At 37.7% G+C, this 24,192-nt stretch overlaps 1 protein-coding gene across 5 annotated transcripts in view; it reads right to left on the bottom strand.

Annotated features, from left to right (window-relative positions):
* MAP3K15 (mitogen-activated protein kinase kinase kinase 15) overlaps positions 1 to 24,192 on the bottom strand; it is an 82,290-nt gene that overhangs the window by 29,990 nt on the left and 28,108 nt on the right. For 3 of the 5 annotated variants that reach the window (XM_023918457.2, XM_086879960.1, XM_086879961.1), the window contains 6 exons: positions 22,486 to 22,509; positions 13,047 to 13,240; positions 10,688 to 10,856; positions 9,312 to 9,418; positions 1,151 to 1,321; positions 193 to 305 (listed from right to left, as the gene is read on the bottom strand). In XM_023918457.2, coding sequence (XP_023774225.2) covers positions 193 to 305; positions 1,151 to 1,321; positions 9,312 to 9,418; positions 10,688 to 10,856; positions 13,047 to 13,240; positions 22,486 to 22,509 — 778 coding nt within the window. Of the gene's footprint in view, positions 1 to 192; positions 306 to 1,150; positions 1,322 to 9,311; positions 9,419 to 10,687; positions 10,857 to 13,046; positions 13,241 to 17,489; positions 17,562 to 22,485; positions 22,510 to 24,192 lie in introns of all 5 variants that reach the window. The other 2 variants (XM_023918454.2, XM_086879959.1) reach the window with 1 other exon arrangement.

Raw genomic sequence — 24,192 nt, 5'->3', positions numbered from 1 at the left:
AAAGCTGCTCCAAGGCAGCCAGAAGGAAAATGTGCCTTTGAGATCCCTGTCATCCAAGGACTGCCATCCAGTACCCACCACAAAAAAAGCCCAAACCACCTTTCTCTGTCTATGCATTACTCTAAGTATTTTGTTTTCTTCATAGGGAGAAAGGCAGAAAACTTGTCTGTGGTATTGTGTGTGGCTATTTACCTATTTTTCTCAGTTCCATTGAGCTTTCAAACTGTTGTCCTGCAACAAGTAGCAAAACTGCAAGGTTAATTCCAGAATACAGGGTTGGCTGGAGGTCAAATCCCTTGCGATACCTGCAGAGAAGAGACAAGAACTCTCATCTCATTGTCTAGAAGAACTGAAATACTGCAAAGTTTTGGTAGGTATTTTAAGCTATTGATTTACTGTAAGGATTATATGGCCAGTTGGTACCAAACCCTTTGTTTTAAAGCTTCATATTCATTAAAGGTAACTGAGACACAGCTGACACTGGCTGAATGCCTGCCACTTGCTGGCGCAGGATCAAGAGATCCACCTGAAGTTTGCAAGTTCACTGCTCCCATCCATGTTGCATGAGGGGAAAAGAGAGGTGGTGGGGAAGAACATTTCACAATTACAGTTCAAACCCACATTGCTAAAATTATTGTACTCAGAAGAATGATTATACAAACAAATCTATATGAACAATATGTCAGTGAGATCCTGTGTGCATATGCATGCCTTAATGTCTTATGAAAATTTATAACCCAGTTTATCACTATTTTTCCTTATATGCAGTAGATCACTGCATTTCCTGGGGATCCAGCATGGAAATCATCCTTGCACAAAGGACTAACGTAACTCCATGATCTCACCTGTATTTCATTTTGGCCTTGAGACACATTAATTATATATTTCCTCAACAAAGACACAGGTTAATCAACATCCCTCCCACTAAAGTACATCATTCAATTTCCAGGAGAGTTTATAAAGAGAAGTAGGAAAATACATATACAAAGATCTGGTGTTCAATAAACCACTTATTCAAACAAGACCCTGAAAAACATATAAGAGAACAACCGATCATCTAATTATTACAGCCCTGATTTTCCAGAAGTAAAAATTCTGAAAATGTTTTTAACAGACTTTTTTTTGTGGTTTGGTTTTTTTTTTCTGTTACCATTCAATGGAATGATCTCGGCTACTGATATCTTTACAGTCAGAATCGAGAAACATATCCTTGTAGATCCTCCCACATAAGCAAAACATGTCTGGTGCAGGGTGATCACATGTCTGCAGGACTTGAAGCATAACTTGTAGTGCTTTCTCTCTGTCACCAGCATTATTTCTTCTGAAATCAAATACAGAGAATAAAATAAATGAGTTCAGACCTGAAACAGAAACTGCAAGATGGGAGAAGAACAATATCCCTCATCTATGCCACAATCCATCCATCATGACTATACACAAACTTGACTTTATTTAGACTGATGCATGATTGTTGGTTGACTGATAAAACCCAAATTCATTCTCCTATCATTGCTCTCTATGTGTAGCTCATATAAGAACTGATGCTGATGCAAGCCCAGAACTCCTCTATGATAAAAATCTGCCATCTGATTCCTTCCTGTGTACACAACCACACTCTGCACATCCTGCAAGGAGAAAAAAGTGTTTGTTTAGTGTTCATTCCTGACAACACTTAACAAAAATGGCCCTTTTCAGCATTCAGTGTGACAAATCATTCAGATATGTCCAAGATTTCTTATCTTAAATCCAGAGGATCCAGAAACAATACCAGGAAATACCAACTAATTGCAGGAGAAGCCAGGTCAATCCAGTTATGCCCAAAAGAATGACAGAGCTCAATATGGAGCCTTTGAACAGCAACAAAAATAAAAGGGAAAAATTGAACTGTATTTCTTAATTAAAATTCTTCAGATTAGAAGAAGATTTGTAAAACAAACAGCTATGATATGGCATCTTTTGACAAATATTTAACAATTGTGTTAATAAGAAAACAGTGATTAAATAACATTTCCATTCCTTATTATTATTAAACAATCAGAACTTTTGCCTCCATTTACCTTGCTGTTTTTCTAAGTTTAGAACTCAATATTTACTGCAAAAAGTCACTTAGAACAAACAACAATGTCTATTTGCAAGAGTAATGCAAACACAGATTAAGAGATTAATAGCCTCTTCAACACTCTTTTTCGACACCAGAGAGACTTAAAATATTTACCAACCCCTTTGTAAAGCTGCTTAGAATTTTCCAATCCCCACCTAGGTATCCATGAACAGGCCTACAAGAACTATGACTACTTTGTCAGCAATATCAGCAGCAGACAATGGTTTCTGGTAAATTTATTACTTGCATGCCCCAAAAGGATTAATATTTACTATAAAGGGTCCCTGTTCCTTAGGTAACCAGCTGATGCAACAAGACCAGTAACAACCCATCTGTAGAAAAATTCAGGCTTCTGTGCATGTTAGGTGATGGAGAACTTCTAATAAGATTAAACAGATTTGTAGCTGGTTGTGAAGGCTTTATCCTGCCTTTGATGTCCTGGCAGAGCATAAACTTTCACAGCAAGTACTTATTTTTTTTCTTCAGATTAACCGCTCTGGAATAAATTCTGGTCTTGCCTAATGAGCACACAAGGAGAAAGTATCTTTTTTCAGTTTTAAAATAAATGAACTGGAGGTAAAAACTGGGAGGGTAAATCCATTGCATGGTCAGCATGCTCTAAGCAAACCTCTTCTAAACAAACCAGATTCTTTCATTAAGAGTACCCAAATTGTGCTGTCGTTAATATTAAAGCAAAGAAAATAGAGTAAACAGAGCTTAGAACAAAATTAGGCCCTAAAATTAAAGTCCAGCAGTTCCTTGATCTTGAATATTGTGATCACAAAACTTGGTGTGTGTTCTGAGCTCTTCCTGAAAACACAAGAAATGCACAGCTACAACTTAAATGTAGAGCACTTTAGCATGGAAACATGAAATCTAAAAATCACTGCTTTCCCAGACTTGACTCAAGTCTGCCTTGTGTGAAAACAGGTTATTTATTAATGTTAATATAAAGACATGTTAAGTACTGATTGAAAAAATTGTACCTGAAGAAAAACACAATGGACAAAGCAAGACACTGCTTAAAATGGGATATTGTGCAAATTAACATTTCTGATCATCAAAGGATGAACACCAAATACAACACTAGGAAAGCATCACAAGGAATCAAGCCCTAAATAAACACTGTATTAAAGATCTTATAATGAAAGATGTCTCTCTTATAATATAAGGAAAAATCACTGTTAAAAATAATTAAGTTCAGCAAAACTTAGCACATGTAGACAAGTATACACTCATCTAATCAGTTTAGGTACCTTTATATTAGATCTTGTTCTTCACTGCAGCAGAATTCAATGCCCATTGGATAATACAAAACCCATACACCAATTATAACAATTTACAAATTTAGGAAGTTATCAGCCTCTAAATCCCAAAAAGAGAGGGCAAACAAAGAAAAAAAACTCAAACAACATTAAAGATCATTTAAGCTAAAGCAAATTTGCTGAACTCAGTGTGCAAATATTCTGTTGGATAATATTCAGAACCTGTTATGCTTGACCAAGACAGATTTTTATTTCTTATTTCAGATCCCACACTTTGTCAGGTCTGCATGCCTGACAGCTCATCATTTGTTTCAAGGTGCCTTGAAACCGATCTGGGGTGTTATCAATAGAGTAGAAGAGATCACCTTAAACCCTTAAGGCTTAGCACTGGCTTCTATTTTTTTTAAACCAATCACAACTATGTTAGCTTCCCCATGCTCCCCAGCCCCCATTTAAAGCCATATTAGAAAAAAATCACAAAAAAACATGTCCTGAAGGACTGCTGGAGGCTATCTAATAGAATATCCCTCTCACAGCAGGTCCATAGCCCAGCACTAGACCATGGCAGCCTTGGCTGTGTCAGAAAAGCTAAATCTATTAAAGCTCCAAGGATGGAGATCCCACATCCTCTATGAACAGGGAAAGCTGAAATACTGTATATGATGATGCACTGGCATGAGAAAGTAGGCAGAAAATATTCTCTTTATGGATTAACTTGGTGCACCAGGTGAGATTTGCAAAGTAGATCCCCTGAATAGGAAGTTCTATAAGCCAGAGCAGAGTCCCAGTAGGCTGCTACAGAAAGGACCCTACCAGGTCATTCTCCTGCTCCTTGGTGGTTACAGGCCATCTTGCACTGAAATACAAATGTCCCTCATGGTCATCACACAAACAAGCCAACTTTAGGAATTAAATAGAATTTTGAAATAGACATTTTTCAATGGTGCTCTTTAACAAAAAATCTGTTAAACTCTCTGAATCTGAGAGAAGATACGTCCTACCCTGAAGAAGTTTGCATACACACTCAGTGAAAATATGAGCTACTCTTCATATTTTTTTCTGGGTTTTGTGGGGCATAGTTTTTAGAATCACTACTCACAATCTGAAAATTCTTTCAAAATACAACTTTAGTGGTCAATGAGGTAAGAAAAAGGAGTACTACTACAATTTATTTAGAGACTACATTAAAGAAACCCCACAGGCCTTGGAAAGTGTTTCATAAAACCACTTTTTTTTTCCTTAATCTTAACTGGTTTCTTTGTTAGCACATTTTAGTCCTCTTACTGCAAACCTTACCTTGTGAAAACTTGCAGAGAAACCAAACAGAGAAAATCAATCTACATTATCTGAACATGACAGCAGCAGAAGCTGCTGCCAGTTAAGAAAAAGATCTGCGAGTTACTTCCAAAAACTGGGGCAATTATGAAAACATCCTGGTTCTCAATAAAACACTGACAAGTCTCCATGAGCACAGTGCTAAGAATTAGAGGGAAATTAACAAGGAGTAAAAATTAAAACCAAAAAAATCATGATGACTTTTACAAATGCCTGGCACATTAATCTTCAGTACTGTGTACATTTTTAGCCATTATTTTAAAATGAAACTAAACTATTAGGATTAGGGAAAAGAAAATTCAAATTGAGGGAATTATCAATGACATATAATCATTTCTGTACTTCAATAAACTAAGGTTTTTCAGACAGAAATGGCTACATAGAAATTCTTTTTCTTAAAACAGAAGTTTTCCTGCAAAGCACCTTTATAGCCTCTAATCACTTCCTCAAAATTCATGCCAGTGTTCTGCTGCCAGTTTAGTTTTGCCTGACAGCTTGTATCCTCCAGAAACTGCTGCCTGATTCACTTGCCAATTTGCTAGCTTGCTCACTGCAGTTTGGCCACGTGATTTATGTCTGCTGACTCTACCATATTTCTTCAATCACAGAAGCAGTCTTCTCACTTCCCTGGTCTACACAAGCGTCTTGCATCTGTCTCCCTGTCTTATCCAACTATTCACTCCTCCTTTGCCTCTCTGAATTACTCTGTAGGGCAAGGAACTCCTATTACCTCCTATTATCAACATCTTACCTGGAATTACACCTGGAATACACAGTAAAAAAAATCTTCCTTTTTTTCCCCTCTTTTCTCTTTGATATCATAGCTCCTCTCTTGCTCTCCAAATCCACCCTCTTGATAGTGAATCCTTCTCTACACTCCAGTCTTCATATGGAGGCCTAGTTTTAAATATTCCTAAACCAAAAAAATCTTCCTGCTTCACAGACTGGTTTTACCAGCTTTATAGAATTGGCATGGTTACAGAGCCAGAACTACACTCAGTGAACCAGGCCTTTGCCCAACAAAGTTAACAGGAACAGCATGGATTTCACTGGGACAAGAATTAGCTCACTCTGTAGGTAACAGGCGGTGTGAATTTTTTTTTCTCAGCTTTTTGTTCACATCTTCCCCTGTATGGTTTGTTTCCATCTAGCTAGATGGAGATTATATATGACAAAAAACCCTCTTGTATTAATGAAAAGTATTTTCTCAAGGAAATCTACATTTGGTTTCCTTTTCATTTCATGTCCTAATGACTCCATAGCTGATGATCTAAAATACTACTAACTGTACAGAAACCTACAGCAAAAACATTTTTAAAAAATCCTAATCATTAAGACATATGAGAACTCATTTTAATTAAAGTACACTTGCATTCTCACTTAAAACCAGAAACTTAAAACCCAATTTTTGGGTTAAGATACGTATCACTGAGGATGTAATTTGCTTCTAGAATCTTCAATATTTGAAACAGTAAATGAGGAAAACAAGACTCTAAATTAGGATTTGACAAGTACTAAACTTGTAAGCCTCCAGACAGATATGACAAAGAAAAAAAAAACCTAGCTTTTTTCCCTCCCTAATATACACTTCAGGTACTTCATGAAAGCCAGGCATATAAAATGGGGAGGCCATGTTTTTTTACTAAATTTGAGTAATCACAGAACAGAACATTTTAAATACCCCAGTGCTTATCAATGGGAACAATTTTCTGTGGCTACTATTATTCACAATTACTAGTATTATTCACAATTACTAGTGATTTTCTACTTGCACCCTATTACACCCTTCACTCATTAATTGCCTTCTTTTATTATGGTACTGGAATATGTTGCTCGTTAAAACACAGCATGCTGAGTTAAATAATAGTGACTGCAGCTGTCCTCATCTTTAATATAAAGGAAGATAGAAGTGCCCTGGAAAGAGACTAAAATTTTTACAATTCTGGCCTCATGCCAGAACTGGGTTTGATTTTAAAGTCTACTCTGTTTTGAACAGAATTTGGCATATCCTTTGGCCTCTTTGCAAGCTTCCAGGACATTATAACTCCAGCCCTGGTAAATAAGACCAATTAGAAAATTGTCCTTACACAGTACTCGTCTCCCAAGCAAGGTGTACCCATGGACTGAAACAAAGAGCCATCCACAACTGGAACACCCAGTCCTCAACTGCACAGCATCTTACTTCATACCACAGCTGTGAATATAAATATTAAAAATTCTCATGTTGCACATTTGGACTGAACTTATACCTAAAGATGTCTAATTAAGATACAATTAGACTTACATCTCAGCTAGGAGGCAACATGGAACAATGTCTTAAACCAGTTCGTGTCTGTACAGAAGAGAGCACTCTCTGCTCTGTTCTCATGTCACATCCAAGTTATTAGCTTAAGACACTGGAAAAGCAATTGCCTTTTGCTCCCTAGGACTTATAAACAAGCATCTAGCATGGTGATGTATTCCAATTGCCCAGGCTTGGAAACAAGCAAAAGCCTGCCACTGCAAACATTCACTGTTAGCCTCTGATAACAGACATGAGAGATTGACAAACCCAAGATGCTCTCAATGCTGCTCTGAAATGGCCACCAGAGAGGAAGATAACAATCTAGGAGAGGGGCTGTGCTTAAACACCTGCCATATGAATCAGGGTTCCAGAAACCAGCCTGAAAGTGTCTGCCAGCCCTACTATGACAGTAGGTGCCTTAGTACCTGTCTGCACAGTGCCCATCAGTGAGGCCAGGCTTGCTTTGCTCACGATCCAAGCCAGGTCAGACCCAGGCTGGCTCTGAGGCACAGGACACGCAGCTGGCCTGGAATGGCACAGAATCTAAAGTAAAACAATCCTGCCCCTTGCCTTACCACTGCTTGTTAACCTGGACCTACACACATCTGTGCTGCACACTGGGCTTGTGTCCACCTGCTGAGCCAGAGGAGCCCTGAGGTGCCCAGAAACAGCCCTGCAGCCCTTCCTGCAGCCACGGTGCTGGCTCTGTGCAGCACTAGAATAACTCTGACTTGACAATGCAAGTGAGACTAATGGTCAAGAGAACTCAGTTACAGAGTACAAGAGGAAATAAACTAATTACTCACTCTGGATCACAGTTCTAGTACACTTTTTTTAAGAAATTAAGCACACTTTAACATTCTGCAGGGTCAGATATTCTTACAGCTGCTAATTATGTTCTGCATATGATATATCTTTTTCCTGGTGGGTTCAATCAGCTGTACCGAGCAACATTAATACTGTTCTGTGTGTTGAAATTAATAGAATATTAACTGAAAACACAGCTCTTTATTTTTAAAGATAGGTTCTGATAGAAATCACTAAAAACAAATTGGTTTCAAAGCAGACAAAATTAGGGATTCAAAAGTTGACAAGGGGAGTCATGCTGGTTTGGGCTAATAAGCAATTTAATGAAAGCTGTTGACAAGGAAAGCAAGTTCATGAGCAATTAATTTTATCTTGTCTTACCATGGTGCTATTGGCATTGTCAAAACAGAAGATTTAATGGCATGGACTTCACATGCTGCTCGAAATACAAAGAATTTGAAGACCAAGACAGTAAAGGAGCTTGCAAATTTTGCTATACACATCTAAATGAAAAAGTTTTTAAAAATTATTATATGAAGACTTAACCTAAGGACAAGGCATGATTCTAGCATTATCTTTACTGGCAATTTTAAACATTTTGAGTCAAATTCCTGATTTTTTTTATTTTTTTTTTAATTCTGAAAGATAGAGCTAGAGCCAAATGCAGTATTTTCCTGAGCAATAGTTTAGTGTTTACTCCTTTGTCTGATGAAAGTGTCAGATAGGACCAGACTTCTTACCATCTTCCAGAAAATGCCATAGGAACTGCGCTTCCAGATCTATTAGTACGTTCTTAATCTCTTTGATTTATGCCATCCTGATGTTGTCCAATGCTAATTTTTAGTTAGCTTGTAGGTCACAATCTTTAATAATATGAGGATTGCATCTAGCCAGTTACTTTTATTATATGTGATTTCATTTGCATAAGATCTATTTTCTCTGCCAATCTTAATGTAAATTCTTTAGAAACTGAGTAATCATTATACATAGGTACTAAAAAAATCTGTACCTAACTAGAAGAGTTCAAAAATATTTCAGTGTTTCCTAAAGTAATGATGTGCCTGCAGGTCCTGATGACCATCCAGCCTTCCAAGGAAACCCTATCAGGAATGTGTATTCATGGACAAAGCAGTGCTTGTTATCTATTACTTTAATAAATCACTCATAACTCTATCACATTAAACTTTTGAAGACATTCAGAATAATCACTGACTCAGATTAAACAATTTCAGACTGACCAAGAACCCCTTGGTATCACTGGAGTCTTTTCCAGTCAGGTGGCCTTTGGAACAGATCCACTCTCTCCTTGGTTGACAAAATGATGGTTGTTGGAAAACAACAATTTCAAAAGTTACAAATTGTCCTGGTGCACTGTAAGTATGGGATTAAGGAGAGATGACTGTGATGAATATCAATCTGTGCAGAAAAGGAAGGGAGTTTGATATTATCTGCACTATAAATTTATATATAAGCCCATATGGAATGCCATTAAAATGAAACAACTTCAATCAATCCTTACCGATTCAATGCAAAAGCATAATGAAACTTAATGTTGTGTTGATCAGCCAGATCACAGGTAGGAAGCATTTCTAGTGTTTCTACCAGCTTCACCATAGCATCATAGTCCTGGCATGAAATTTAAAAAAAATAAAAAGGATTGAAGTAGAATAAACTGAAAGGAGGAAAACATCACTAAGCTAAAATGTATGATGATCACTGGACAGTTTCTCAGGTGACAGTTCCTAAGAGTCAGAGAACAGCCACGAAGGCTGTGTAGGAACACACAGGGATTTTGTCTATCCATGTCAGTGCTTGCCTCTTCATCACCACAATGCCCAAGCTACTGAACCTCTGTAGCCAGTTTGATCATTACACTCCCAGCACCAGAAGAAGAGATGACAAGTCTGGCTTTTTCAGGCCTTGTTAAGATCTTCTGATGAACGACACCTCACCAGGTCACCATGGACTCAACCACAGCTGTATCTGAAGTACATCAGCCACTTGAACATTTTGGTTTCTCAGGGGTAACCCACATCTACAGTGCTGAAGAGGCCAATTTACTGGCATTTCAAAGGGCCTTGTGTTACTTAATCTTTTTGTTCAAAACATATTTTGAGACAAGTACATTTCTCAAGGGAGACCTTTCATGATCACCAGAGCAGATCCAAATGAAGTTGGATAAAGTGCTGAAGGAAAATATTAATTTCAGAATGGAACATTTGGTAGTGAAGGATGATGTGGTCACCATTGCTCTCACAACCCATTTATACACATGAAACAACCAGCTTAGCTCCTGATGGGAAAAAAAATCTATAAAATGGTTGAAATTGTATTTGATAATGGATGTTAGATACAAAGACTGTCAATTTGGAAAGACAACACACAGGCTGTGTTTTAGCAGAACTTATTTTAAAAAATTAAAATAAGAAAAAGAGGTACAGTTATATTTTAAAAGCAAATTAATGTTTTGTTGAATTATGGTTCTCAATTTGGGAATCTCTAGCCAGTACAATGGCAAAAAAAATGCATTTCCTTAATCTCTAAATATATTTAACTTTATGAGGGGAGGGAGAAAAGGTTGGGGAAAGGAGGGCAAGGCAAGCATCTTGAGTCACTAGGGATTTTTGCTTTTTTTTAAGGAAGTTAAAAATCACTAAAAACAAAGGGAGTGACCTCAGGAAGTCACCTAATCTGAGTCTCTTGTTCAAAGGCAAAATAAGTAAGAGTCTCTATCCCCTTAAACTGCCTAGCAGACAAGCCAATTTAAACAGTGTAACAATTGTCCCCTTTCAGTGTCAGCTTTCAATCACAGCTTAACAAACAACAAGCACAGGAGAACAACCAAGAGCCAAAATTGCAGGGTAAAATAATCCACCTTAGACTTTAAGCACTTACCTGAATATCTCTGTAAGAAAGAAGCAGGTTTATGACGATGTCAGAAGTCAGCACTTCAGTATTGTCCATACGAAGCTTAATCCTGGCCAGCTCCTTAGCCAGTTCATCTCCTTGGTACTTCTCTCTAGCTTTTCTGATGTCATTTAGCAGTGTTTCTTTATAGTAGGCACTAAAGAAATAAAAGTAAGACATAGGGGAAGAAGACTGTTAGACATTTCTTATGAAACATGGCTATGCTTCTAATAAAAATTATAAATTCTAAAAACAAATATCATTTCCTCAGAGTGAGAAAATTCCACATCAAATGTTTCCATATTTTTCAATAACTAACAAATATTCCACCTTGCCCCACCTGGGACTGTAGGGCTGTGTATCAATACGCTTGTAATCAGGATTGTCAGGCAATTTTACCATCATAGGTAAGGGGAGCATTTCTTTATCCCATTACTGACCCTGACAGATCTGGTACTTTGTATCATAAAAAAAGCAGCATCTGGGATAATAAAGTAACACAGAAAAGAAACTGCAGTGGAGGAGGTGTGTTATTTTATCATGAAAGTTGGAAGGAGACTTTCAAACACAGAAACTAAAACAAAAACAAGCCAAGAAAAGCTGATTTAGTTGTGATCTCTTTGATGAACACTATACATACTGTGGGCAGGATCTCTGGAGTAAAAGCCTCCAGTAAGTGCATCTTATTTACACTGTTACCAGAGCACAATCCAACATCAATGCTTTTGTAAACTGAAAAATAATATACATATTGCCAGCATGACAAGTATGGATGGCCTGAACCATCTGCTTAGGGGTGAATTCATCCAGGAGCAGGTTATGGAGTCTCTAGTTTGGAGCTCAGCAGGTGCCACCTGACACATACTCCAGTACACACAATCCCTTTCTTGTTTACAAATGAGAATTCCAAAGTATTAAACCTTGCTTAGCATAAGCCCTGCACATAGCAAAGAAAATTAAGTTCTCTGTCTTATACACACTATATCAAAGCAGCGAGGTCACAGTAAGCACCACTGGCAAGCACAGCCTCATACAGCGAGTGCAAGGACAGAAACGAGGCCAAAAAGCGGGCACGGACTGTAAGGTGGGAGCAAGACTCCTCAATAATTCCCAAAGACCTCAAACCCATTTCTAGAAAGATCTACAAGAACAGACTGCACATAACTAATTTGCATACACAGTGAGAAACTGATCTCCAGGGTGGGGAAAATCTTATATATAAAAAAGGTAGCCCAAAAAATTCCAGGGTGCTTGCTTTTTATATGCATCCCAGGATCATAGAAACCCCGGCTGAATTGACACTGGAGCCAGGATGGCTGATCTCTCTTTATTTTCTCTTTTCTGCCCCTCTTTAATTTATCTCTCTTTCTTTCCTCCCTTTCACCCTACGTCCTTTATCCAAAACCCTCTGCTGTGCCTTTCACTAGGTAGTCAGGGACTAAAACACCAATATCCATGCCAAGTGTGTAGCTTACTAATAAAACTTTGCTAACTTTTGCAGACTCTCTGACTTTTGTCATTCCTTTCAACCATGAGCATCTAGGAATCTTGGATGCTCCCCTCCCTTTCAGGGTGGGATGCCACAAGAAGGTCATCCATGGGATTGCATAGATGGGCCCACAAAAGAAAAGTACTATTTTAGGCAAGCCTTTCACTTGGGTGGGATGGCAATGTGGAAACGAAGAAACCTGAGGGCCCTCAGTGCTACCTCATGCTTCAGACATTAGGAAAATTAATACCCAGAAACTCAGTCTCTCTGAGGGTTTTCCAGAAATATATACAAAACAGGAATAGCTGCAGAATACTGGGTAAGCAACTGAGAAAGACCTCCTTCTCCAGCCCCAACTCCCTAAACTCCAACAGTCCATTGTAGAAATGGCTAAGCAGAATCATGTTTAAGTGATACCAGAAGGTTAACACTTAAAAACAAAAACAAATCATGGAAATTGAATGCCCATTGCTACCATGTACATATATTTATCTGATGACAGAAAAGGTCAGTTTTTGGCTTTGAACTCTATGAAGAAACTATGAGCTTAGCTCCTATTACAATCTTATGCACTTTAAACTTAAACCCTTTATCTTACCCATGGACTGCCTTTGCTTTCTGTAAAGTAACTATAAATCAAATTGTAGCAGAACATGGTTAGTCAGCTGCAACAACTGCAGGCCAGGAATACAAAAAGCAGTAAAATTGGCAGCTTCCTTTAACACTATATTAAATGCAGTGAAAAATAAAAAAAAAAAATAAAAAACAATGCTACTAGAAATTCTGCATCTTCTTTTTTCATAATATCACAAAGAGACTATCAAAGGTTCTGAAAAACTGTATGTGTTGTAACATTACCATGATGTAACATGGACATCCTTGAGAAGGCTGAGAAACTTGTCCACCAGTGGGACACAAAATGGCCCCAGGATATTGTCCCAGCTGGGCTGCATGTACTCAGAGGCTCTTCGCTGGGCATCACTTTCACAGCAAAAGTAGTCAGCACAAGGTGTTACAATGTATGGAATAAAATAATAATTGCCACTTGAAGCCTAAAATACAAACAGGCAGAGTTTAGAAAACAAATGAAAGTTGAAATATACTTCTGTATACACAGAATATTTTGCTGACAGAAAAAACAGCTAGAGTAGTGTTGGTGTGTAGGAAGGTTTTGTGCACTGTTTAACACAAGACTTGCAAGCAACAAATTCAAGGAAATTTGTGTGGAAAAGTGACAAATATTAACAAAGCTGATGGATAAGGGTCCAGGTCTGTTAAGTGACAGTACAATGAAACTGTTCAATTTTTCCTTTTAATGTAATGCACAGACCCTAGTAGGGTCTGACAGTTACCAGCTAATGTTCTGTTCCCAAATTTTTGGCTTCAGAGATCTACTTCCATCCTCTGAGCTCACTCTGTGCTAGGAAAGATATGATGCAGAGCTCATCACAATGAGAGAAATACAGAAACACAGATATTGGAAGGACTTTATAGAGCTGTTTAATCCAGAGGAGCCTACAAAACATCTGCTGTATGCTACCATCAAAAACTTAACCAACCAAACCCCAAAAATTTGAAATGTTTTGTAATAGAGTTAGGACTTGTACATAAAAATCCAGAAGTAAAACCCCAAAAAAAACTTAGTATGCCACATGAAATGTGTAAATACAATCAGTGTGCTGAAATGGGTGAGGACACAAGAAATGCCCTTCAGAGCACAAAACCAGCGAGTTCAGAGTTTTCAGCCCCCGAGTAAGACCCCAGAAATTCACTATGAAGGTTTCCACAGCTGGGAGAAGCACCTGTATCCCATTTGAGCTATGACAATTCTCTGCTGTTTAAAAGGAAGGTGAACATTTTATTTGAGAGTAATTAGATGGGAGCACTGAGGCATAGGTCAGCACAATACATCTGCCATGATCAACTACCCCTGCTTTGGAGAAATCATGGCACTAAACATGTATAGCAAAATCACATCTGCCATTTTTTCATGTCATTTAAGCCTGTAGAAAAGCCATGGCCATTTATAATCAGTCACCTTGAGCAATGGGAGAATGCTGAAGTGATGAAAAGAATGGATATGAAGATGGCACAGTTTTGAATGCATTAGTAAACTAGACAGGAGAACCAGATTCCTCACAGGAAGTTAAAAATGTAGGGCATGCAGTTACTAAAACTAGAGATAAAAAACCCGTATCAGTACATCCTGTTGCTGATCTGAGTGAAGATTTAGAATTTTAAATTATTTCTAACAGATAGAGATCAAGTCATATTCCTTCCTTACAAACCCTAAGTTACATTATCCCTGTTGTAATGTAATTATCTTTTGGATTGTTATCTTTACTTCCCAACAAAAAACTCAGAAAAACTGCAACCCAAGCCACCAATATGGCAGCACAGTTTTGTCTCAGGTTTATTCAAATAAACAGTAAGTTCACTGCAACACAAAAGCTGCTTGTCTATAAATTCAATTCTTAAACATGTAACTGAAAATTAGCTCTTCCTGCAATGAAAAAAGCCCATCCAATTTGAAAGGGTGATGTATCTTAAGATGCAAAGAGCTGCAGTTACCTATTGAAGAAGTAATGAAATTTTCAGAAAAAAATTAATTACACATGTGAAATACTATATTAATCTTATCCTCAAATACTGTATTGTTATCCAGCCAACATATCATCTATTTGACTTAGATTTCTTGTCTCCTTTTGCACAGTGAAATCTATGTAATTAAACCCTCCTGTCTTCTAACTTCTTCTGTCCAATATTTGCATATAATAAATTATAAAACCCTTTCATATAGACTGTGTAGCCTAAGAAAGTCTTTCTTATCTTCATTATGTAAAAAAAAAACCAGTCCATCTACTTTTCTTATGCTAACAAGAATTAGAGATGGCTGAAAATACCACCTTTGCTTCTTCTGATCTTATGTTCAGGATGCTGGTCTCTGATACCAAAAGTTTGAAAATTACTGTCTTGTCATACATACACCAAGTATTGCTTCTTATAGCAACCCTACCTGCATACATATAGAATCTATAAACTATTACTTATTTAATTGTAATAGAATTATAACTTCATAGTTTATCAAGAAAACAATATGAGCAGTTGGTTAATTTCAGGATTAGAAGCTAGAGTATTTTGTCTGATTTTTTGAAATTTTAAGTTAAAAATTACAGCCAAGCAACTGAAAAAAACCCCAAAACTCTGAATAGCTCATCTTCCAGCATATAATATATGCCAGCACTGAAACTTCTGTATTTAATCACAACATTTTAAAATCTACCACAAAACAAGCCACAGATTTAAGAACATGAAAACAAAACAAACCCAGAAAATAATTGCAAATCAGTTCAGAGAGAGACCTGTTCTTCAGGTGAAATAGTTAAAGGATTTAAGCAGAAAGCCATGCCTTTGCTGAGAGGCTGAAAGAGCGAGGCCCACAGAGGCCATTTTTAGGCTCTAAGCAAGCCAGGTCAAATGTAGAGGGTTTTTTGTCTTAATATAAACACTTTAATTCTACTGCTGAAGTTATTCTGGTGCAACTGCTACTTTTTGTCCAAGATGCTACACTCACATTAAAGGTAGGATTTTTTCCAAATAAGTAACATTGAGTGAAAATCTCTGCATTTTCAGGGAGGGAATTATGTCTGCTTAGCTAATTGCACAATTATTTTACTTGAGCTATGCTATTAATTTTGCCACTCACTCAAGTATCAGGAATGCTTACCCCATCTCACTAAGCAGTTAGAAGGAAAATACAGAAGGTAATAGAAAAGGAACTGCATCCACTCCAAGAGATCACAAATTCTTGAGAGTTCAGGGAGTTTAACTCACTGCTGTCTTAAGTATTAGGGTTCTCACTGTTGTTTTCTGTGACACCACATTCCTATCCAGCTCACCATATAGGCATGTATTTGATTTGCATGGCCAGGTTTTGGTAGCAGGAGGGCCCTGGGGGCTACAGGAGCTGCTTTTGTGAGAAGCTGATGGAAACCTCCTCCATGCCCAGCAGAAGCAATGCCAGGCAGCTCCAGGACACATGTGCTGCTGGCCAAGGCTGGGCCAATTAGAAATGATGGTAACTCCTCTGTGATAATAGCTTTAAGAAGAAGAAAAAAAGTTATTGCACAGATGTAACTGCAGTCACAGAAGAGTGGAGCGGGAATATATGAGAGGAACAACGCTGCAGACAGCAAGGTCAGTGGAGAAGGAGGAGCAGGAGGTGCCCAGATGTTGGAGCTGAGATTCCTCTGCAGCCTAAGGTAAAGACCATGGTGAAGCAGCTGTGCCCCTGCAGCCCATGGAGGACAACAGGGATTCAGAAATCCACCTGCAGCCTGTGGAGGTGCCCCACACCAGAGCAGGTGGATGTCTGAGAGGAGGCTGTGACCCCACTTGAATCCTATGCTGGTGCAAGTCCCTGGCAGGGACTCACAGACCCGTAGAGAGGAGCCTAGACTGGAGCAGGTTTCCTGACAGGACCTGTGACACCATGAAAGATTCATGCTGGAGCAGGCTGTGCCTGAAGGACCGCACCCCATGGAAAAACAACCCATGTTACAGCAGTTTGTGGAAAACTGTTGCTTCAGGGATGGACTCACATTTGTGAAGCTCATGGAGAACTATGTCTCCTGTGGGAAGGACCCCACACTGGAGGGAAAAAAATGACTGTCCCTGAGCAGTGGGCGAAACAACCTGTGATCAACTGACCATAACCCTCATTCCCTCTCTCCCTGCATTGCTGGGATAGGAAGTAGAGTTTGGAGGAAGAGAGGGGTGGGGATAGGGCATTTTAAAGTCTTATTTTACTTCATTATCCTGCTCTGATTTTGTTCCTAATAAATTCAATAAATTCAATTAATATATCTAATTCAAGCCTGATTCACCCATAACGGTATTTGGTGAGTGATTTCTCCCAGTCCTTAACTCATGAACCCATGGTTATATTTTTTCTCCCCTGTCTGACTGCAGAGGGGAGTGAGAGAGTGGCTCTGGTGGGTGCCTGTCCTCCAGCCAGGGTCAACCCACTACAGTGACTAAGATATTATAAACTTCTAAAAATAATTCCTCTTCTAAAGTTGAATAAATGCAGTATTTTTATGTAAAGACTGTGGAGAGAGATTATCACAAGACAAACACTTTAAACTTCTGGGATCTAGCTTTCAAGGAGGAAGTACTCCAATCACCTTGAAGGAAAGACCCTGCCAAGCACTATTCTTAAGTCATCCTTACTCATTTTTACATGTCTAGAAACACAGTGAAAGAATGCCATCTGTTCAACAAAAAGCACAAAATACATACTTTGCCTATTAAATTACCACTGTGGTATTCAGGAGGCACTTGAACACGAAGAAAAACTTTGAAGTTGGCGACCTACTCCAAATTGAAATAAAATAACAAAGACAAAAACACCACCACAAAACACCATAAGAATCAAAAAGACAGACATGACACATAAATAAAGAAATAATTAAAGAAAGAAACAACAGAAAATGAATATAGATATTTACATCAAGACTATATTTACAAGGCAAAGAAAACAGTTCAATACTTCGACATTTCTCTTGTCTATCTCATTTTTTGGATTTCTCTTATTGATATGATTTATATGTCTGTACATCTCCTTGTGTCACCATCAAGACGTTTTCAGGATTTATTTTTATGAACCTCTCAGATTCATTATCTGAGTAGCTAACTATAATCCAACCACTACATATTGTTCAAGATGGTGATATTTCCATAAAAAACAACTTTCACACAAAAATTTTAAAAGCCTTAGTTTTCACTATCTAAAGTAACAGTGGCATATTTCATTATTAAAAGCCTTAAAAGTAGCATTTACCCAGTTAGCCATTGTCTTTGTACTATTTTCTGCCCTGAAAGAAAAATTACTGAATTTAAGATGTTCCTGCTCTTTCATTCTGTGCCCTTTTACACTCTTCTTTACTTCTGCTACCTCAGGCTTTTTTACAAATCTATCATTAAAAGACCATAACATATAAACTTTTATACCTTGTAAAAATAATCAGAAAATAAAAAAATGGAAAGCTACTCTGCAATAATACTTCTTTGGATTATTAAGTTCATAAAATGTAATCATACTTCAGAGTCTTGGCTCTCATTCCAATCCACTGGGGCTACTTAGCTGGAGAATATGAGTCCAAGTGCCAGAATCTTTCTATTTAGTTTTCTTATATGTTCATTGCTTTGAAACAGTATATGCAGTCTAATTTATACAGCTACTGAAACCTCTGAAGAAACTTTCTGCCAATTACAATAAAAAAAATCAATTTTCAACATAAAAATTCCTTGTGGCAAGGATAAATTGCAATCCAGTTCCCTTTAGATCAAGGAGAGTTTTTGCTAATGACTGCTCCATGGCCCAGACATTATTCACTGCTTACTATAAGAGCTGCTACAGGATTACATGAAAAATAACCATTTAAATCTCTAAAAATATTTCATCAGGCCCACAGGCCTATGTATATGATCATAATAAACCTTTTGGTTTAATAGCCAGCCTACTTTCCTTTAAATACCTTCCTTGAATGCAGTTAACAGGGTTATTAAAATTTCTTCAGGCATATTATAGACTAAAGAATAACTAAAAAGTCTTTCTCCTTATGTTCTGTACTTGGTATAATAATTTTCCATAGTAGAAAGTTCTAGTTTGTATTTTTGATGCCTCATTCAAACAAATTGAATGGATCGAAGTGCGCATCTCAGTGTGCAACCAACCCTAGAGCTATTGCTGAAAGGACTGAACATTTTGCTTCCTGACTCCAGCAGCTTTCTAAAGTTCCTTGTTCACTCTTTCCTCCACTCAATCATGAACTTTTTTTATTCATAATTTCTTAAGAGCCTGTAGCAGCAGATGAAATTTCCTTCCTTAAAAAAAATATCAAGGACAGCAAAAAGATTTTGACTCAAAATAGAAAAACTTCCCAATGGATTTTGTCTATTATACTAGTTTGGGGAAAGATTATTATTTAAGCATTTTTTGCTTTTGAAAATCCTTGAAATTTCATTTCTCTAGTAACCAATGTTTATGTGACATCTAAAGAAACTCCAAAGCACAAGCATTTTCCGTAGGTAATTTTCTCTCCTCTGCCCTTCAGTCCATTTTTCCATAATGGCACCTCTTCTGCAAAACTGCTTATTTGCTATTTATTTTATCAATAATCATTTTGACAGAAACTAGGAAGCTGTGCAATCTCTATTAAAACTTACAGAAATGTCCTTAAAGCTCAGAGGTGGTCTACAGAGGGAAATCTAACTGAAGGGACACAGAATCTTGAATTTCATGCCAGGGTAATTCTTCCTTGGGAACTGAAGAGAGGGCGGGAGGGAGGGAGGAAGGAAGGAAGGAAGGTTGGTTGTACGGTTCTACTCACACTCTTTTTTCAGACAGTAAGCTATTAAATCTCTCAGGCTTGCACCACTACAGCTTGCTGCTGTATAATTTTCACTTTTAGATCAGCTAGACTCAGGCCAAATCTCAGCTGAATTGCTGACTTTTTTTCTCTGCATTGTTTTCAGCTTCTTGCCTCCTCCTCAATGCTGAATTAGAACGTTTTCTCTACAAGGAAAATATCCATTCTCTTCAAGGCTTCCTTGTGATAGCAAATCGCCCTCATGACACACTAGACATTCACATTTTCTGCAACTTCCACATCTGTTGTATGCTAAGATTTTTCAGTATCTTTGTAGATGATACGAGATTTGTAGGATAAATAGGAAAGGTGAGGGCAGGGTAACCTCAAGTAAGCTCCAAGTTACAGCAACCAGCCCAGAAAGTTTCACTCTTGCTGCTGGAACAAAGGTGTGCTGTGCCTGGCAACAATCTGAGTTGTTCCCCTTTTCTTACATACCCTGCAGATGCAAGGACACAAAGCCTGTAAAAGATGGAGAGGACTTCTCCATATTCCTGTGGCTATCACAAGGCTGGAAAAAGGCTTAGGAGATATCTATCCTCTTTCTACCATGCCTCCAGCCCCTGATAAAAAGTGTATATATAAAAAGTGCCATTCCACAGTTATGGCAGAGGCATTACCATATTTTTCATGCAGGACAAGCAAAAGGAAAACACAAAGCTCTACTACAGGGGAATTAATTATTGCATCTAATATCCAGCAACTAAACTGAAATAGTTGTCTAACTATATATTTGACTGGACACAACAAATTCATGCCAATTATGTGCCTACTTAACAAGCACAGCAACCCTGATTAGCAATTCACTTCAAACAAGACATTGCCCATACAGTTGTAAAATTTATAACCAAGCAATGAAGCAGTGGCACTATACTGGATCAATGATAAACTGTAAACCTCTTGTCACAACTCACTGGATTTGAAAGAAGTGGAAGCCAATTGTCTATTCTAAATAAACTTTGACTTAATAACCCATACTTTTATCTTATGGACTATTTAGCTTGCTTATGAGTTTGTTCTAATTTATGAATAAAAAATACTGATAAAGAATGAAATATGGGAGCACATTTATCTAATAAAAGAAGATATGAACAACTTCAAATAATACAAACAAGTCAAGAATCCATACTTGGTATTTAAAGTAATTTGTTTTTTACCTCAGTGTATTTTACTCAGAATTTTTTTCTTAATTTAAGCACTTGAAGGAAATGGGTTAGACAATCCCACCTTTTTAAAGGAGGAATCAGAATCCTAGTTAGGGATGTCTCCCTGCCCCTTCTGCTAGCCACAAGGTATTTAGAGGTCCAATACCAGACCCTACCATAAAAACCATATCACTAGATCCAAAGATATGAAGCTGAGTCAGGTTCAGGTAGAATATCAGGAAAGGTCTGCACCCATAGGGTGATTGGGCACTGGAACAGACACCCCAGGGAAGCTGTCACAGCAAGAGCCTAACGGAGTTCAAGAAGTGTTTGGACAATGTTCTCAGCATATGGTGTGATTTAGGGATGTCCTGCGCAGGGCCAGGAGTTGGACTCAATGATCCTGGTGGGTCCCCTTCCAACTCAACATATTGTGTGATTCAATCTTGTCTTCTCTTCAGTGTGAAGGGAAATACCTCCCTTTCTGGAGAAACAATCTGCCAAAAGAAAAAGACTGTAGGCTGCTAATCTGATTGCACTAGGTTGAACTTGCCACCCTCCCCTTTGCCATTTACTCCATTTCTGATATTACCACCAAATGGCTCATTCACAATTCTCCCTTGTTGCTCTGGAAGGGAGAACGTATGCTCCTGAAATTTTGGTCATCCACCAGCAGATGGACAGTAGTATTCACAAGGAAATCTGCCACATTCTGAGTCCCCCTTCACAGAGTCACATAGCAATAAATGCAGCTCCTACCACACAGGTCGAACTGGTTCAAAGATCCCTGACACAGCCAGGAAGGATGACCTGCATTTACACGTGCTAAACCTGATCTATCTTTAGCCTATGTGGAGCACTGTGGCCAAGTTGAAACAGCAGCTCAAAATAAACTGCTGTGACTAACCCATCTTTCTTCTAGTTCTCTTTAAAATTACTATCAACCTCTAAGACCACTTTATTCTTAATCCTGCTCAATACTGTTTAGAAGAAAATTAAAGTATATGGTGAATGGATAAATGGATAAATGGAAGTGTAAGAGGTTGGTAAATTCAGTTGTCCTCAAAATAACAGTGTGGAGGATTTAATGAAAATAACCAGTGACATGGTGTGAACTACAGCAAAATATACAACTATATATGATATTGTGGCATATTTCAAAAAGCCTTAATAACTCCTACATTTTACCTTGTTTCAAACTTATTTGTTTGGCTTTACTTGCATTAAGTATAAGAATATTTTTACTTCGGGAAATAAGCTTTTCTAATAAATAAGCATTTCTAAGTAAATCTGTCAATTTGTAAGTTAGAGGAATATAGTTAGAAGTATATAGAAGCCAAAGCTGTTTGTGATACAAAAGTAAACCACATTAAGACATCACAAACATCTACATTTGCACAAATGGGTGACAGTGGTAGAGGGAAAAAGAGACTTTGAATTTCTGAGTTTATATTTGGATCTGTCAACCTACAAATAAAACTTATATCTACTGGCACTTTACTACAACTTAGAATGGAATTGGTCGGGAAAAGTAATTTTAAAATCTAGCATTACTTTGGAGTGTCAACAAGCTTTCCAAAAGTTTGAACTACAGACAGGTAAAACAACTGACTTTAATCATACAGAGCATATGTATGCTTGGCAGCTTTGGTATTAGAGTTGCTTCAAATGCAGGATCTTCATTTTGTGTTTTAAAATGAATGTGGATTTAATACTTACTGTGTTTTTCTGAGATACCATATCCTGTGGGGAAAAAAAAAAAAGATAATAGAAATGTTTATTTGTTTTTAATGGGAATTATAATTTCCAATAAAAAATAATGCCATACATACATTATATAGATATATACATTTATATATATATGTGCACACAGATGTATTCTTCACAGCATAATCCATATTTCTTGATAAAGTAAATTCCCAGTAAAGGGACAGAACAACTCAAAAATAGTCTCAGTAGTTCAGGTCAGGAAAAAAATAAAAATTCAGTGAAGAAACCTACTTAAAGAAGTATTCAGAAAATAAAGAAAGTTGTACTTAGCAGTAACTGGACTTGGCACACCCAGTCACACTCTGAGCATTTGTGAGACAAAAGTATTCAAAGCTGGAGGGTTTTTCTCTCTGAAAGAGTATCCTTCAGACACCTCAGCCCCTTTCCTACCCGGATTGGTTCACACCAACACATTCCTTCTACACCCTAATTCTTCTCACCTCAACATCTAATGAGAGATACTGAAACAATGAAGCAGATGATAAACTAATGGGCACTTAAGTCAGACCTCAGAGATTTCCAGTTGCTGGGAAGCAACCTTCTTTTCTCTTGGGTGATGGATTACATGTTCAATGAACAATGCTTGGTCAAACTAAAGAGGTCTCCAGGTAAACCACACTGCAAATATTAGACATAGACTTGTTTCTAACTGAATTAAATGTGCTCTGACAACCTGAGATGATTTTGCTTGAGCGACTTCATATCCGACAGCATGAAATCCACTTGGACAACCAATGCACAGAAATGATCATGCCCATGCACCCATTTCCTCAACCACAGGCAAAAATATCAGGGGACATTTAAGAGGTCTAGCTCTATAAATATGACTCTCTTGAAACCTAGATTACATATTCTTTTATATCCTCAGAACTAGGTTGTTTTGAAAGAATGTTGGTGAAACTGAAGAGACAGCTCTTGTGGCAATTTCAGGATAGCTCCTAAGAGATAAACTCTATAAAGTCAGGTTGCCAGAGTTTCACAGATCTTCAGCAGAAGTAACAGCAGTAACATCAATACTGCCTTTATAACACTTAGGCTGTGCACCACTTTTAAGAGTGTGCACAGCAACCTAGGTCCAAATAAAGTAATACAATTCTAAATGGAAGTAAAAAAGTCCCGACCAAATTACTCATAAACTTCAGAATAAGGAAACATCATCAGAGGGTCAAAAAAGTACTAAAACATAAATGGAATTTCTAATTAGCCTAAACTCCTTAAGCCAAATAAAGTACTTCATAACAAAAGTGATGGAAAGCTTAGACATCTGAAATATTTCATATCTGAAAATCAATGTCTACCTAGCTAAGCAAGTATCTCCAACAGGGCTTTATCCACTGCAGTTAAATATCTTTCTCAATAGAGAGACACTAACTTTTCTGAAACCATTCAGCACCTAAGACATTAAATGCGTCATGAAGTGTTCTTTGCTAAAATACCCTACAAACAGTCCATGCCTACCTTCTGAAGTATTCCTTAGAAAGGTGTATTAGTATATTTGAATGCTACCCAACACTGAACTGGGGCTTGAAGAGATACCAACGACAAGAGGAGGACTGAACCCTGTCTCAGTGCCCAGCTTAGACCATTTGATACAGAGAATATCTTCTAGCTAGTTCCAGCAACTTAAATCAACTCTTATGATCCCATCTAAGACAT

The sequence above is a fragment of the Cyanistes caeruleus genome, chromosome 3 (assembly GCF_971803275.1).
Source record: "Cyanistes caeruleus chromosome 3, bCyaCae1.hap1.1, whole genome shotgun sequence".
NCBI classification, from domain to species: domain Eukaryota; kingdom Metazoa; phylum Chordata; class Aves; order Passeriformes; family Paridae; genus Cyanistes; species Cyanistes caeruleus.
Note: the sequence above shows the minus strand (reverse complement) of the source record. Positions and strands in the feature narration are given on the sequence as shown.